Source organism: Balaenoptera musculus, chromosome 7 (genome assembly GCF_009873245.2).
Source record: "Balaenoptera musculus isolate JJ_BM4_2016_0621 chromosome 7, mBalMus1.pri.v3, whole genome shotgun sequence".
NCBI classification, from domain to species: domain Eukaryota; kingdom Metazoa; phylum Chordata; class Mammalia; order Artiodactyla; family Balaenopteridae; genus Balaenoptera; species Balaenoptera musculus.
Window position 1 is genome coordinate 24,509,383 of NC_045791.1, and position 16,882 is coordinate 24,526,264.

The 16,882-nt window shown below is 32.6% G+C and overlaps 1 protein-coding gene across 1 annotated transcript in view; it reads right to left on the reverse strand.

Annotated features, from left to right (window-relative positions):
- Positions 1-16,882, reverse strand: part of LRP1B (LDL receptor related protein 1B) — a 1,897,582-nt gene that overhangs the window by 244,339 nt on the left and 1,636,361 nt on the right. The window contains exons 53-56 of the mRNA XM_036857483.1: positions 16,299-16,421; positions 12,396-12,536; positions 11,087-11,274; positions 3,964-4,147 (exon numbers count right to left, since the gene is read on the reverse strand). Of these exons, the coding sequence (XP_036713378.1) occupies positions 3,964-4,147; positions 11,087-11,274; positions 12,396-12,536; positions 16,299-16,421 (636 nt within the window). The remainder of the gene's footprint in view (positions 1-3,963; positions 4,148-11,086; positions 11,275-12,395; positions 12,537-16,298; positions 16,422-16,882) is intronic.

Consider the following 16,882-nt stretch of genomic DNA (forward strand, 5'->3'; position numbering starts at 1 on the left):
TCATTACAGAGTATTGAGCAGAGTTCCCTGTGCTATACAGTAGGTTCTTATTAGTTATCTACTTTACATATAGTAGTGTGTACATGTCAATCCCAATCTCTCAAATGGTACAAATGAACTTATTTACAAAACAGAAATAGACACACAGATGTAGAAAACAAACCTATGGTTACCAGGGGAAAAGGGGTGGAGGGAAGGATAAAAATCTTATTTTTAAATGAATTTCAGAGAAGGATAATCTGCACCTATCTTAGAAGCCTACAGTACAGCTAAACATTCCTATAACCAGAAAATTCTTTCTTGATAATCAAATAACCAGCTTATGCTCTCAGAATAACTTCAGTGAAAACCAAGAGTTTCACTGCCTACATACACATTTTTCATCTGCCTGGAAGCTTCTCTTAAGTAAGAGTCTATTTCCTTCTTATTTGTCCAACATGCTTTAGTATATTATTTGTTCTAGAATCTAGGAAAGATAATAAAAATAATCTAACCATGCTTCATGTATATAAAGATCAAACTCTTTTTAAACATCTTTGTTTCTAAGATGCATTCATACACTTAGACGCCTGGTAAGCAAATTTAATGTCAGCATAAATTAGAAAAAAACAATGAAAAAGGTAGCCACTTTATGTGATTAAATGAGGACTTTATTGTAAATCATTTATTGTTATAGAGTTATTGCCCTGTTTAATTTATGTTCAAACTTATTATTTTCTTCCTTTTAGCCTTTAGTTTTACAGTATATGTATAATACATAGGGCACTATACTCTGTTTTAGCATACTCTGTGTCAGAGATTAGAAATGTGTGTCACAGATGCTGGACATCACCTTCTACCAGTGATGGCAGCACCTCTAATCATTCCAGTCTTCCTGTTGAGGTTAAATAGAGACTCAGAACCCTACTCAAAAGAGTTGTCTCTCAAGTTAAAGTTGCTTTGCCATCCTATCAATATAGTTCTACATTCATAAATGTTAAATTAATCAGTCATGTTCTACCTCAATACTTAGGCAGTTCTGTTCTTTACAACTTAAATGTAAGACCTGAAATTTTTAACTGTTAAAACGATAAAAAAACAATAAAAAAGGAAAGATAAAAAATAAGATTTTAACAGCAGAGGAAACTAGAGGAAAACATAGAGAAAAATCGCCTTTACACAGGTCCTGGAAATGATTGTTTGCCTATGACACCAAAAACACAAGCAACAAAAGCAAAAATCATCAATGGGGACTACATCAAACAAAAAAGCTTCTGCAAAGCAAAAGAAACAATCGGGACTTCCCTGGTGGTGCAGTGGTTAAGAATCCGCCTGCCAATGCAGGGGACACAGGTTTGATCCCTGGTCCAGGAAGATCCCACACTCTGTGGAGCAACTAAGCTCGTGAGCCACAACTACTGAGCCCTCATGCTGCAACTACTGAAGCCCACATGCCTAGAGCCAGTGCTGCGCAACAAGAGAAGCCACCACAATGAGAAGCCCACGCACCACAACGAAGAGTAGCCCTGCTTGCCTCAACCAGAGAAAGCCCATGCGCAGCAATGGAGACCCAATGCAGCCAAAACTAAATAAATTAATTTAAAAAAAGAATTGACTATTAAGGAAAATTTAGAAAAAAAAAAAGAAACAATCAACATAATGAAAAGGCAACCTATGGAATGGGAGAAAATACTTGCAAATAATATATCTGATAAGGGGTTAATATCCAAAATATATAAATAACTCATAAAAATCAATAACAAAAAATAAACAATCTATTAAAAAATGGGCAGAGGAACTGAACAGACATTTTTCCAAAGAAAGCATACAGATGGCCAATAGGCACATGAAAAGGGGCTAAACATCTCTGAACATCAGGGAAATGCAAATCAAAACCATAATGATATATCACCTCACACCTGTTAGAATGGCTGTCACCAAAATGACAAGAGATAAATGTTGGCAGTGACTGAAGAAAAGACAAACCTTGTGCTCTTTTGGTTGGAATGTAAATTGGTACAACCACTACAGAAAACAGAATGGAGGTTGCTCAAAAAATTAATAATAGAACTGCCATCCAGCAATCTCACTCCTGGGTATATATCCAAAGGATGTGAAAATAGTGTATCAAAGTTATATCTGTACTCCCAAATTTATTGTAGCATTATTCACAATAGTCGAGACATGGAAACAACCTAAGTGTCCATCAACAGATGAATGGGATCTGTATAGCCATGAGAAAGAATAAAATCCTGCCATTTGAGACAACATGGATGGTGCTTGAAGAATTATGCTAAGTGAAACAAGTCAAACAGAGAAAGACAAATACTCTATATCACTTATATGTGGAATCTAAAAAAGCCAAACTCATAGAAACAGAGTAGAATAGTAGTTACCAAGGTCTGCATTGTGGGGAACATGGGGAGATGTTGGTTAAAGAGTACAAACTTTCAGTTGGAAGATGGGTAAGTTCCGGGGGTCTGATGCACTACATTGTGATTATAGATAACTACATTGTACTACACACTTGAAAGTTGCTAAGAGAGTAGATCTTAAATGTTCTAACCACAAAAAAGCAGTGGTAACTATGTGAAGTGATGGAGATGTTAGCTACTACTACCATGGTAATCATATTACTGTATACAAGTATATCAAGTGAATGCATTGTATTACCTTAATGTTACACAATGTTATAGGTTAATTATATTTCAATAAGTTTTGGGGAAAATATCTAGCCTCTCTTCAGCAAAAGATTTATTATTCAGGGACACTCATATTTATATTAAAATTGTTATTAGTTTCTATTTATTACTTTTAATGGAAAACCACTATAGCATGGATACATGATGTAACAAGACCCAAACTAAAATGATTAGCATTCACCTCCTTTTCATAATCCTTTGTGAAAAGTTTAAAGTAATGGAAACACTGACTAGTTTTTAGATTTTATCTTTTCTTCTTATCCCATGTCACTAAATGAATGATGTAGTAAGCAGTGAGCTGGCAAAAAAAAAAAAAAAGTAGGCCGGCAAATAAAACAATGGGCTCCAAATAATACACAAATTTATTCAGAGATGACCATTCCAAGAATAAGTGAGTGGAATGAAAAATTGAAAAGAGTTACTTTTCCCCATAATGTGCACAATTTTAACCAGTTAAAAAACTAACTTTTTAATTCCTATCCCTTTTATTTATTTTATGAAAGTAGATGAGAAAACATCTAGTTTTTTAAATGTTGTTATCAACATAAATGTATATGAGAAACTGGCAGTGCTATTTAATTGATTATACTCAATATCACAGTAAGAGGAATAGAGACATATTATGCACCATTTTCTGCCTATTTAAGTTATTATTATACATTACTTTGTATCATTTTAATAAGCTTGATTTTCTCCCCTGATGAATCATAATTTGTTTTAATATTTTATTGAATTTTCTAATTCACAAATCAAACACACTGCTTGAAATAAACAGAAGTTTAATAATACTTGTTCAATCACTGGAAGAATTCAAATAGTCTTATATTCCTGATTTATTGTTATTGTTGTCATCATTAGTACTATTATTATTACTGACCCGTTGTTCTCCTTGGCACACATGTATGAGTGTGTGTGTGGTGTAGGGGAGAAGGAAAAAAAATATTAGGACGCTGTCACAACAGGCTCTTTAATAGCCTTGGCCAAACCTGCTCCCAAGAACCTGTGATACAGGAAGCAGTGCTAGAGAGAGTTCTTTTTACTTGTTCTCAAAATCTAGAAAACATTTAATAATTCACAAGACCCCACTGTAATGGTATTAAAAACAGAGCAGTGTGTGGACAACGTGCAATATCAGAGTGACAAATTTCCATATCAAGGTAAGTAGAGGAGAATTTTGATTTCTTAGAAACAGCAAGGAGGAATGAATTCAACAAGAATAGCTACAAAATCAGATCCATACGTGTAACTGAGGCTGGCTCAGTGGACAAGTTCAATTCGATACCTGAGAGTGATTTGCAGCCATTTGGGTTATCAGGTTGTATTTCATATCCATCTGTACAGAGGCACCTGTAGGTCCCATATGTATTGATGCATTGCTGGCTACATGGAAAGCCCAAAGAGCATTCATCAATGTCTACACATGTTTTACCATCATCCTTCAGTTGAAATCCAGGCCAGCATTTGCACTGGAGAATGAAAAACAAGCATAATCAATTCATATCATTGTCACTGTCTCTTGCTATTGGATATCCGTTTAGCGTGATTCAAGCAAGAAAATCATTTAATAATAGATAATGCCAAGTCCTTCTGTCCCCCAGAAATTAAACTTTAATAAGAATTACATACAGTTTAAATTAAAAAAGGATTCTCTCAAATATCATCATTTGATCATCTGAGGTTGACAAGATTACAAAAGTTAACCGACATCAATCAGCAAACCATGTTGGCTAGAGAATGGCAAGGAAAACAAAGCTAAACCATCAGCTTCTTCTGTTTTGTTTTTTTTCTATTGCATTATATTGTGGTTTTAGAAGACTTTAATAATCATAAGGATTAACCCTTAAGTGGAGCTCTGAGGACTACTAATATTGTCACGTATGTTATTTCATTAGAGTCTTAACAGAAATCTATGATATATGCACAATTATTAGTTAACCCATGAGAAACCCAGAGGCACAAAGGTGAAATTGTGTAGATAAAGCCAGTAGGAGAGCTGATTCTCTCTGTAATTTTTAACGAATAATAAGGCTCAATTAATATTTATTGGCAGGGTCTGAGTCCTTAACCAAATATGTTGATGTCTGGAGAAATAATAAAATTAACATAGTTTCCCCTTCATAATTAAATCAATGTGCATCATCAAATCGTTTTTTTTTTCAGCATCTCTATCATGTTCTATATGACCCTCTAATGATTATGTGATATTTACTAACTGGCATATCAGTTCTCAGCACAATGTCATACCATATACGTCTTTGCATTCCTGAAAATAAAAAGGGGCGGTGATTGGTCTTTCAGTTTTATATTCAGTCCCTGCCAAGTAGCATATAGAATTATAATTATACAACATGAACCTATAATTGGCCAGATGATTGTGAACATGTTAACCTTCACCAAGACTATTTAGTGGCCTTTGAATAAAAGAGCTTGTGAGTACTGAATAGGATAGTGAATTAAGTAGGAACTCTAAGTTGTCAAGAAAAACTAGTATTCAAGAATTATTCATAGTATACATTTGAGCCTTTGTATCTATTGGGAAAATATTAGAGAGAGATATGTGCTTATTATTAAATAATCAGCAAACAATTAATTGAGGGGTAGAATATTTTTAAGTACAAAAAATGGTGTTCATTATGTGGAGGAGAAGGATCATCAACTTCACCTGAAAGTGCTCAAAAGATAAATGAATATCCTTTTCTAAGTCCTTTTACAAGAAATGAATCTCTTTAAGCTCTTGGTACTTTTATCTTTAACAATTTATACCAGTATTTATCTAATAATCCTAAGATTATTAGATACAATAATAATCCTAAGATTATAAAGAACTTTTTGTAATCCCCAGAATCCACTAGCAAGCCAGCATATCAAAGCAAAATCCACAACTTAATTTTCCAAATTCTCCTCATAATATTTGAGCCTGTGACAATATTACTTTTTTTGAGAAGACTCATCCTACTACCTGATGAGGAAGTCAGGGGAATTGGTGCTTATCCTATGTCAAAAAAAAAAAAAAAAACAAAAACAAAATTCTGGAGTTGAAGAATACATTGAATAAAATGAAAAATGCAATAGAGAGCATCAACACGAGATTGATCAAGCAGAAGAATCTGTGAACCTGAAGACAAGTCATTTGAAATTATACAGTCAGAGGAGAAAAAAGGAAAAAAATGAAGAAAGCCTATGGGATTGGAGACAATCAAACAAAACAATTTATGTGTTATGAGAATTCTAGAAGGAGAAGAGGGAGAAAGTGGTAGAAAGCTGAAATGGCTGAAAATTTCCCAATCTGGGGAGAGATATGAACATCCAGGTGCATGAAGCTCATTGGTCCTCAAACTGGTTCAACCCAAAGAGGTCTTCACTGAGACGCATTATAATCAAAAGTCAAAGAGAGAATTTTGAAAGCAGCAAGAGAAAAGAAATTCATCACATAAAAGGGAACTCCCATAAGGTTATCAGTGGATTTCTCAAACGAAACCTTGCAGGCCAGGAGGAGAGTAGATTGATATATTCAAAATGCTGAAGGAAAAAAAATACAACTCCCAGCCAAGAATACTTTACTTGATAAAACTGTCCTTCAGAAAAGAAGGTGAGATAAAGGCTTTCCCAAACAAACAAAAGTTGAGAGTTCATCACCACTAGATCTGCCTTACAAGAAAGGCTAAAAGGAGTTCTTCAAGCGGAAATAAAAGGATGCTAATTAGTAACATGGAAACATATGAAAGTATAAAACTCAGTGGAAAGGTAAATATATGGTTACATTCAGAAAACTCTACTACTATAATGGTAGTATGTAAATCATTTAACTCGAGCGTAAGGTTAAAAGGCAAAAATATTAAAGTGAACTATAGCTACAATCATTTATTAATGAATACACGATATAAAAATGTATGGAAAAAGATATTCCACGTAAATGGAAACCAAAAGTGAGCAGCAGTAGTCATACTTCTATCAGAAAAATAGACTTTAACTCAAAACTGTAACAAGGGACAGAGAAGGCCATATGTAATGATACAGGGATTCATTAATCAAGAGGATGTAACAATTGTAAATATATACGCACTTAACATCAGAGCATTTAAATGTAGAAATGCTTGATTGTGGTAATCATTTCACAATGTATATTTCTATCAAATCATCGCATTGGACACTTTGAATATACACAATTTTATTTGTCAGTTAAACCTGAATAAATCTGGGAAAACATGAGGAAAAAAAAAAAAAAGATAAATGAATATCCTTTTCTAAGTCCTTTTACAAGAAATGAATCTCTTTAAGCTCTTGGTACTTTTATCTTTAACAATTTATACCAGTATTTATCTAATAATCCTAAGATTATTAGATACAATAATAATCCTAAGATTATAAAGAACTTTTTGTAATCCCCAGAATCCACTAGCAAGCCAGCATATCAAAGCAAAATCCACAACTTAATTTTCCAAATTCTCCTCATAATATTTGAGCCTGTGACAATATTACTTTTTTTGAGAAGACTCATCCTACTACCTGATGAGGAAGTCAGGGGAATTGGTGCTTATCCTATGTAAAAAAAAAAAAAAAAAAAAATAGAGATGCTAAATGTCATTGAAATATATACTTAAAAGCAGTTAAAATGATAAATTTCATGTTGTATATTTTACCACACTTAAAAAAATAAATAAATTTTTCAAAAAGGAAACTGAAAGGCTACAAAAAGATATCACTGAAAAGAACTGGAAATTAGATCATGTGATCATGTGGAAGCCAGAGACACATAGGCAGACCCAGGGTAGAGTTGAATTCAAGGGGCACTTCAGGACAGGTGAAAGGACATTTTATAGAATGCATTAAATTCCTCTCAAAAAGAGTACTATGAAAAGAAATAAATAGTGTCCGAATCCTAATACGGCTTCTGAAAATTACTTTGAATGGCTAACGTCAGGCTTATAGAACTACTATATTAAATAGTCAGTTTGGATAAAAACATATTTGTGGAAAATTAATTTCTTGAAGGTAAAAGTTACCAAATGCAATGAACATTTCTATAAACAAATGAAATTAGGATGTTTAAGGTGTACAGTAAGTTTTTTTAATGTGTTTATTAAAAGAGAAGATTTTTAAAAAAGATAATTTCCTCCCCAGTCTTGTTAACCTTGTTTTAACAAAAACAGTTTTTGCTCCCAAATAATTAAAAGCCATTTATGGGAAATTCTACTAACCTAACATTCATAAATTGAATGAAAAAATAATAATAATCATTTGTGTCAGAGATAAAAGATGAGAGATTCATCTATATTTAATAAAAAAAAAAGTTTAAAAATGTTTCACTTTCACTTAAAAAGAAAATTTTTATGAAAGTGAGATATATATATTCAATGTCATGTTAATATTTCTCATAATTAAGAACTATTTCAAATTGTCTTGATTTATATTAATTTTTATAGAGAAACATACAGCTACCAGAAACAAATATAGCTATCCAAAGTTTTCCTATTACATTCAGAAAAATTTCTTTGCAGCTTTTTTAGTGATATTTGAAAATATTGGTTATCTTATACACATTAAAATTTATTTATCTCCCAAAAGTACATTTATTTTCACATGGTAAGTTACCCTTCCATCCAAATAAGATTCTTGCTTAGTTAAGTGTTATTACTCCCTTTTGAATCGTTAAATCAATTGTATTTGTTTTACAGCAAATTGTTCATAGTCCAGAAGGTCTAAATTTTGCTTTTATAAGCAATTTTCATTTTATTGCAGAATTTGAAGGAGGAGTTGTCATGTTCTGCTGATAATGTAATGAGAAATAGTTTACTGGATAGTTTTCCCCATTCTCTGAAAAAGAGAAACCCATCAGCTAACATTTTTTTCCCAAAATAGATAAGCATTTTGTTGTACATAAGATTTTTTATTCAATCTCCTATAAATAAATTGTCAGAAATATAACATATTATATATATATGTTTTAAAATGACATATATAACATAAATATAACATATATATCAACACAATATATAAAATATTTGTTTTGAATCTTTGCTTAAATCTCTTATTTATGATTCTCGTCCTAGCTCCTTTCATTTTTGAACTGGTCTTGCTTCCCCCAGTAGATGTTTTATTTTATTCATTAGTTTTGACATGTTTGTATATTAAGGAACATTATCCACTGCAATTTTGTCAGGTATCATATACATTGCCTTCTGAATAATTAAACAGTTTGTCTATTTTACCTAGAATTCTCATTTCATTCTATGACTCCTTCAGAGAAGTCAGAGAAAATAATTATATTTTAAAGGTATCAATAAACAATTATTTCTCTGTGAGGAATCTTATAAAGTAATTAAAATAGTATGATTTATCATGGCTTTCTGGGTGAGACTTACTTCTACCAAAACTAGTTTTCCAAATATGGAATCTCTGGGCACTCAGTATTTCTTACATGCAGGCATTAAAAAAAATATTAAACCGTACTTTTGATGTTATGTCAAAAGGTGACTATTTCATATTCTGTAATTTTTAGATTTTACCACGAAGATTATGACAGATTAAAAATATACACAGGATAAACACAAATAAATCTACTTTGAAATTTAAATTTTAGACAGATAGATGGATAGATAGATATACATTCTATATGATAAAAATAGATTATCTATAACATGACAAAATTTAAACTATTACCTCTAATAATTTTATAACACATTCCCTGACTTTTTTGGAAACATTTCTATATTGATTATACATAAATCACCAATAAAATTTTTTCTGCTTAATTGGGTTTCAAAACATTTACTGCCAAAATTAATTACCTCATATATGCTCATCACATTAAGAACTGTCCTGGCTCATTTGTCTTGTTTCCTTCTACCTATAATACAGCATTTGTGAGTCCGTGCTTTTGTGTTTTAAATCTTATAAGTTTAACAAATTCTTCTTAATACAATATTGGGTCTAAAAACTTTTTTAATAAATATAACTTTCTTGGTATTTTACTTTTTATCTCTATTTTTACGCAGGGGAAAATGATTATTGTACTTGTTAGGTTATATCTATATACAGTGACCAATGTAGTTAAGTTAATCATAATACCAGAAATTCAGAGATTAAAAATGGCAAAGTGGTTGTTTGGCGAATTTACCATTAGATAGAACTGACTTGTCATAGAATATCAAGGCTGTCAAGGAAAAACCGAAGCATCTTTGTAATACACACTTTTTTTTTCTCTAGCATCTTTTAAAGAAAGTCACTTAGTCCCAACTGAAATACTTTTAGACGTGAGAAATTTGGCAACTCATTCCAATGTAGAGAATTCTAATGTTCAAAAAGTCTTTCTTATACAGAATCTGCTTCCCAACTCCTAATTCCAACCTTGGAAACCACTCAGAAAGGTACGCTCCCTATTCCAGTACTTCATATATTTAAATACAGCTGACTAGCCATTTTGCTCTTGGTAAAACTTCTCCCAAAGGTGTGTTTTCCAGACCCCTTATGCCACTGGCTGTAAAATGGGGATACAGTACAGTTTGTCAAGGTTCCTCTTAAAGTGTCACGTCCATAAATATGCACAGTACCCCAGGTATGTTCTGATCAGTGCAGAACTCAGTAGAACAAAATCTGAACTCTGTACTACTCCAAACTGGATTAGACTGCCTCTGTGGTTCGTAGAAGCCACGTCCTTTTGCTGATTCATACAGAGCTATTGTCCAGTTAAAAACACTAATTTCCAGGTGAATTGCTTTTACTGAGGTTTTCCCACATTTACATAATTGATTTTAACCTAATGCACCACTTCAATATGTTTTTTTGTATGCATCCTCCGTTCCAACATATTGAAACAGAGATGTTTTCAAAAGCTATTTCTGTCAATCAATTTTGTCAGTGAATCACATTCTTCAGGAAAATGGGACCAACAAAAAGCAATTGGAATGTTAGGCATGATTTACGTTTAGTGTACCTGCACTCAGTCCTAATAATTCATGTGCTCTGTTTTTTTTCTTCCTGTTTATTTGAAAAAATATTGTATTCTCCAGTGTTGTGGTATATAAATGATTAGCCCATTCCACTTCAAGGATGTATGAGAGGGAAAACGAAGGAAGCAACGGGAATTTAAGAGAGTTGCATAAACATTTATGCAGCTATTAACAGCAGTACCTTCCTCAAACACTGGTCGTCCTTTGCTTACTTTTTTCTTTATGATCGGCATTTATTAGAAAACATTTTGATTTTTTTGTCTCCATGAGTATATTCTCACAATTTATATACCACACTATTATTATGGTTTGCATATACAAAAACTCTCCATTTAAATAGTTTTAACTAACGATATTATAATGACTTTAAGTTTTACAGCTATATTGGATGAAATCATTTTTATTGCCTCAAATTCTAACCTGTCACATGATTTTCTGTCTTTGATGCGTGCCTACCTTATAACTGGCTGGAAGGTCCTGACAATCTTGAGAACATCCACTGACTTTCCTACTCAAGCATTCATTTACATGGCAGTTTCTCTCATCTGATCCATCGCCACAGTCATCCTTACTGTCACAAAGACCTCCACTGGGAATGCACCTGCCATTTTTGCACATAAAAAATGAACTGTTGCATGACTGTTCTGGAAAAAGAAAATAAAACAAATGGAACATAAAGAGCATGCCATTGTTTTATACTACAGTTGTTGAATACATTCACAAATATGATGACTTGTCTGTCAAAAATTATAGTAAATATATGTACATATAAAATGCTTTATATTCAGTGTAATATTTTATACATGAAGAAAATCAAGGGCAAACTGTACTTTCATGTTCAACACACTGCAAATCTAGCTTTACATTGAAAATTAACAATCAAAATAAGCACCTATATTAAAATTAATGGAGTATTTCTGTCTTCATCTATACTGTGAAGAATGAGTTCAAAAGTGTAATGATAGCTTGACATTTCCCTCAAGCCATAAGTCTCCGAGAAATATGTGTCACTAAAAATTAAGAATCTGGAATAGCTAGATATTCCTAAATTCTTTTTCTTCCTGGAAATATAACATTGATATTTTTAAGTCCAGGCATAAAAAAGACACTTGCAGTGAATCATAGTTGTCACAAATATAGCTATAGAAAAGAGTTCAAGTTTTGCAGCTACTCACAATCTGATGATTTAAACATTACTCATTACCATACATGATAAAAGAATGCCTATTAACATGTAAACTACATTAGAAAAAAAAGTAATTGGGTTTATTCTAAAATGTATAACTATGTATTCAATCTTTGGAATAGTAAAGTGTAAAATAGACCAAGTTTGGCTACATATATATTTCTGTTCAAATGATATGCAATTTATTTCATTTTGCCTAAGTTTGAATAATATTGACTCTATTTCAGTAAATCTCAATTTCTTTTATGATTAAATTTTCAAATAGGTCCATACAGGAAAATTATCTTCACATAAAATAATACATTAAGAAAAAATGACTTCTTTAAAGGAGCAGGATGATGGATTCATCTGGTTCATTGCCACAAATCTTCATATTTGGGGCACAGACTTACATTTCTATAACTAGCTCCAAAACAAAGTTGATTACTAGGATCCTGCATGGTATCAATAGAAGCATCACATGCTTAATTATTTGCATCTCCTCTCATTGAATATTATATGAGACTAAAATATAGAATCACAGTATTGCCTTAAAAAAACAAATTTTGGAATAAACATAGTATTATATATTTTCTGTACCTGCACTTTTACACTTTGGGTTTATAGGTGCTTCATCAGAATGGTCTGGGCAGTCAAAGTCTCCATCACACTGCCATTGACTATTTAAAAGACATCGTCCATCAGCACAACTAAATTCTTCTGCATTGCACTGTCGGTATCCTGGAGACAAAGAAACATTCCAATTCATATAACAAATATTCATTAAAACTTTATTTCATAATGTACACTAAACTTACTTGACCATGTGAGTTACCCAGGCCTCTTATGGGAAATGTTTCTCATTTCTTTCTAGGGCAGTTACAATAATTGCAAGAGATATTTGTGGTTGGAAGTAGGATTAAAGTCCAGAAAACAAAGTTGGAAACAAGGCACTCTTATTTTGTTTCTAAGTAAGGAAACAAGAATGCAACACAAGTATACAACCTCTGTTCACTTATTATCTATATCCTAAAGATTTCCTTTAGAATGGAAAACAAAATGAAAGCTACTCAAAATTATTTTCAAGACTAAGCTTGGTTAGGTATAGTACTAGAACATATGGATGAACTGATTCTGGGTTATAATAATAATTTTCAGAAGCTATCATGTCATGTTTATGTTTGGGAAGCAACATTAAAAGTATAAAGAAATTGTTAAAATGAGAAAATTAAAATCTAATTCATAGAGCAATAAGCACAAAACTATTGTAATTATCCTACATATTGATTCTTAGAGGCATTAAAAGGCTTTGTTCAAAACACAGTATCAATCAATCAGTTGTTAATGTTCATATCTAAGCCAGTTTGTTAGTAAAACTCATTTGATTTTGAATATTATGAAGTTTTAGACTGGATTTTTTCCTGAGTTTGTTAACAATAAAAAATGTCATTTCTATTATAAACTTTCTGGTAAATGTAGGCAAATATTTTACTTTTGAAGAGAGAATGTAAGATTTTTATGGTTTAAAAATAAAATTTCAGCAGAAAAAAAGATTCAACAACAATTATTTAATTGAGATGTTTATCATATTGCATGGCACAACTAGATAGTTCTAAAATATCCCCAGTTTCCCTAGTATTCCTTCCCACCCTCTCATTCTTCACTAGTTCCTCCTCTTCACTCAATACATATGTTCAAGTCTCTCCCAGTCCAATAACAATAAAAATCCATCCACATAACTCTTAACAAGACATGTCCCTTCTTCCCTGCTCAGTCCAGTCCCTACTCAATCTTCCTTTCACTTACTTACCTCTTTGCTTTCACTTACTTTCATTCATTAAAGTCTCACTTCTGCAACATCTACCTGCTGAAATCCCTCTCAGAGCTAATAAATATCAAGTGGCAGCTGGTAAATTCACAGGTGTCTCTGGCTCCTACCTGCTTCACTGTCCTCCAGTGCTTGATGCTGTTGCCCATACTATCTTGGAAATAGTTTCCTGACTTAATATTCATAATCCACTCTCCCAGCCTTCTTTCTAACTTTGCTTTTGCTATTCTCTTTTCACCCTCTTTCTCTATAAAGTTTTCTTCTGTTCTACTCTAAAATGTTACAGGGGAAGCCCTTATTTCAGCCTTCAGTATATGGTTTTCCCCTTTTCCTTTCTACAGTGTTGGGTATTATCATTCTTTGTCATATTTTTTTTTAATTAATTAATTTATTTATTTATTTTTGGCTGTGTTGGGTCTTCGTTTCTGTGCGAGGGCTTTCTCTAGTTGCGGCGAGTGGGGGCTACTCTTCATCGCGGTGCGCAGGCCTCTCACTGTCGCGGCCTCTCCTGTTGCGGAGCACAGGCTCCAGACGCGCAGGCTCAGCAGTTGTGGCTCACGGGCCCAGCTGCTCCGCGGCATGTGGGATCTTCCCGGACCAGGGCGCGAACCCGTGTTCCCTGCATTGGCAGGCAGACTCTCAAGCACTGCGCCACCAGGGAAGCCCCCTTTGTCATATTTTGAGTATCACCCTTATGCTGATGGCCACCAGGTTAATATTATTTGTCCTGATCATACTCTAGAACTAAATTTTCAAACACTCACTATACAGCTTCATGTGATTGTCTGATTAACACTTCATATTCAAAATGTCCAAAATTAATTATTTGTTACATCTCCTCTCCCACACCAGCAAAACGGCCCTTTAACCTCATTCTAAAGCTCATTAACAGCAACACCATCCTCCAAGTCATCCAAGCTGGAGATTCTACTTTATCCTCCATCTCTAACTGTAAATGCATTCTGACCTAATTCTGCACTTTCCATTCCATCAGTTCTGCCCTAGTTCAAAACCGCAGTGTTAATTATCATAACTATTGCAATAACCTCCTAACTAGTTTATTTTCTCTTTATGGCACCTCTCCCTCATGGCAATATTTCATCCACTCTGCTGAAAAAGATAGTTCTAAAATATAAATTTGACTGAGACATTCCCCTGTTTCAAAATGTGTGCTGGCCACTGAGAGGCAAAATAATTAAATACAAATTCTTTAACATTGTATTTGAGACTTTTTAGAATCTAGCTTCAACTTAACTTTCTAACTTCAACTTACCTCACAAAAGACTAATTGCTATTCCTCAACCATGTTGATTTGTAGTTTTTGTAAACATATACAGAATTTACTGTGTCTGGAACTGTTCTAAGCACTTTACAAATATTAATTTATTTAATTCTCTTAACAACTCTAAGAGCTAAGCAATGTTATTATGTGTTTTTTACAGATGAGGAAATTGAGGTACAGGCAGGTGAAGTAACTTTTCCAAGGTCACACAGCTAGTAATTGGCAGAGCCAGGATTTGGACCCAGGCCATCCGGTTCTAAGGTCCAGGCTCTTAACCACTATGTCATGCTCTCTAGCATCTAAATATGATTTCCTCTAACATTCCCTGCTTCTGTTCTTTAGTGCCTCAAAAATGATTTTCTCAGCTCTGATTTTGTGTATTGTGATTCTTATTCCCATATGACAATTATGTTATTGTTCTATATTGTATTTCTGATTTTCCTGTTCATCTGTAATTTTTTCTAGTGGGATCTCTGTCTCATTCATCTCCATATCAACCAAATATAGTGTCTAGCAGAGGAAATATACTCAATCAGATATAACTCTACTTCAGATTTACATCTTGAGTTATGATGTAGCTTTTAAAATATCACATTGAATCCATGACTTAATGGTGAATTAATATAAGAACAGATACCCATTGATCTCAAAGAGATTTATATCAAAGACGCTGCATAGGGAGGACAAAGGGAAGCTAAATCTACTACCTTTCATAGGTATATGTGGATTTCACAGCTTTTCATTTTATATTTATTCATGTATACATTTAAATATTTTACAAAAATACTACGTTCACATAATATTTCAATATCAACTGGGATTTTTAATATACTAATTTTTATCACAAAAGTTATATATGTGTTCATATATACATTATATAGATATGATGGTTAGATAAATATATATGTGACAAGATAAATTTCATAATAATAACATTAAATTTTAACAAGTAAATACATGTATAAAAAGATAAAGCAAAAGAAAAATGTTAAGTATCTAGATTCTCTGATAGTTGTGAACTGTATTCTTTTTTCCTCACTCAAATATTTGATTTGGCTATAAGATTGAACTAACCAGCTATATATTGTCTTTAAAATAAAAGGTATTTCAAAGTACTTAAAACCAAAGACATTTTTATCAACATTTTCCAGTGTGGTTCTTGTTAAGAATATACTACAACAAGTAGGCATAATTTTCAAATAAGTGTGTAATTATGGTAGAGTTTAAAGAGGTTATATGTGGTGTGTCTATATTACTGAATTTACATGTTCTTAGTGAGATTAAGAAATGTATTTCTTTGTTTTTGTTATTTATTTATATATTCCTGGAGTCATCTTAAAAGACTGTCACTCAGCCTGAGAATCTTCTCCATGAAAAGTTTATATATACTTACCACACTGCAGTGACTCATCAGAGCCATCTCCACAGTCATCATCATGGTCACAAACGAATTGCTTGGGAATGCATACTTTATTATGGCACATGAAAGCATTTTCATCACATGTGTTATTGGGAGCTAAGAAAGACATCACAAGAAATTAAGTTAGATGAGCACCTATTTTATCTTCCCCTACGTTATGAGTTTGGGAAATGTATGTTATTATACTCAATACACTCAATAATTCATGGTTATTTAAAAAAGGAAACTTAGCTAAACATTCAATATATCAGATAAATTAATAATATATATTAATATATGTATTTCATTATAAGTAGTATTTGAATATATGAATATAAATATATATAATTCAAAGTTTTAGTGCTAATATGTTCAACAATTCTAGAGTGACCTTGAAATTTCAGGCCATTTAGCAATTTGTAAGTTTGCTGAAGGAGGAATTCAAAGGTTCATATGTGATAAAAAATCACTCAACTATAATAATGTGGCTGGGTTTTTTCTCTCCTCATGCTTAAGCTAGTAAAGTGATAAAAACCTGCTTTTTTGTGAAAAATGGACCTGAAAAGACCACCAAGTGC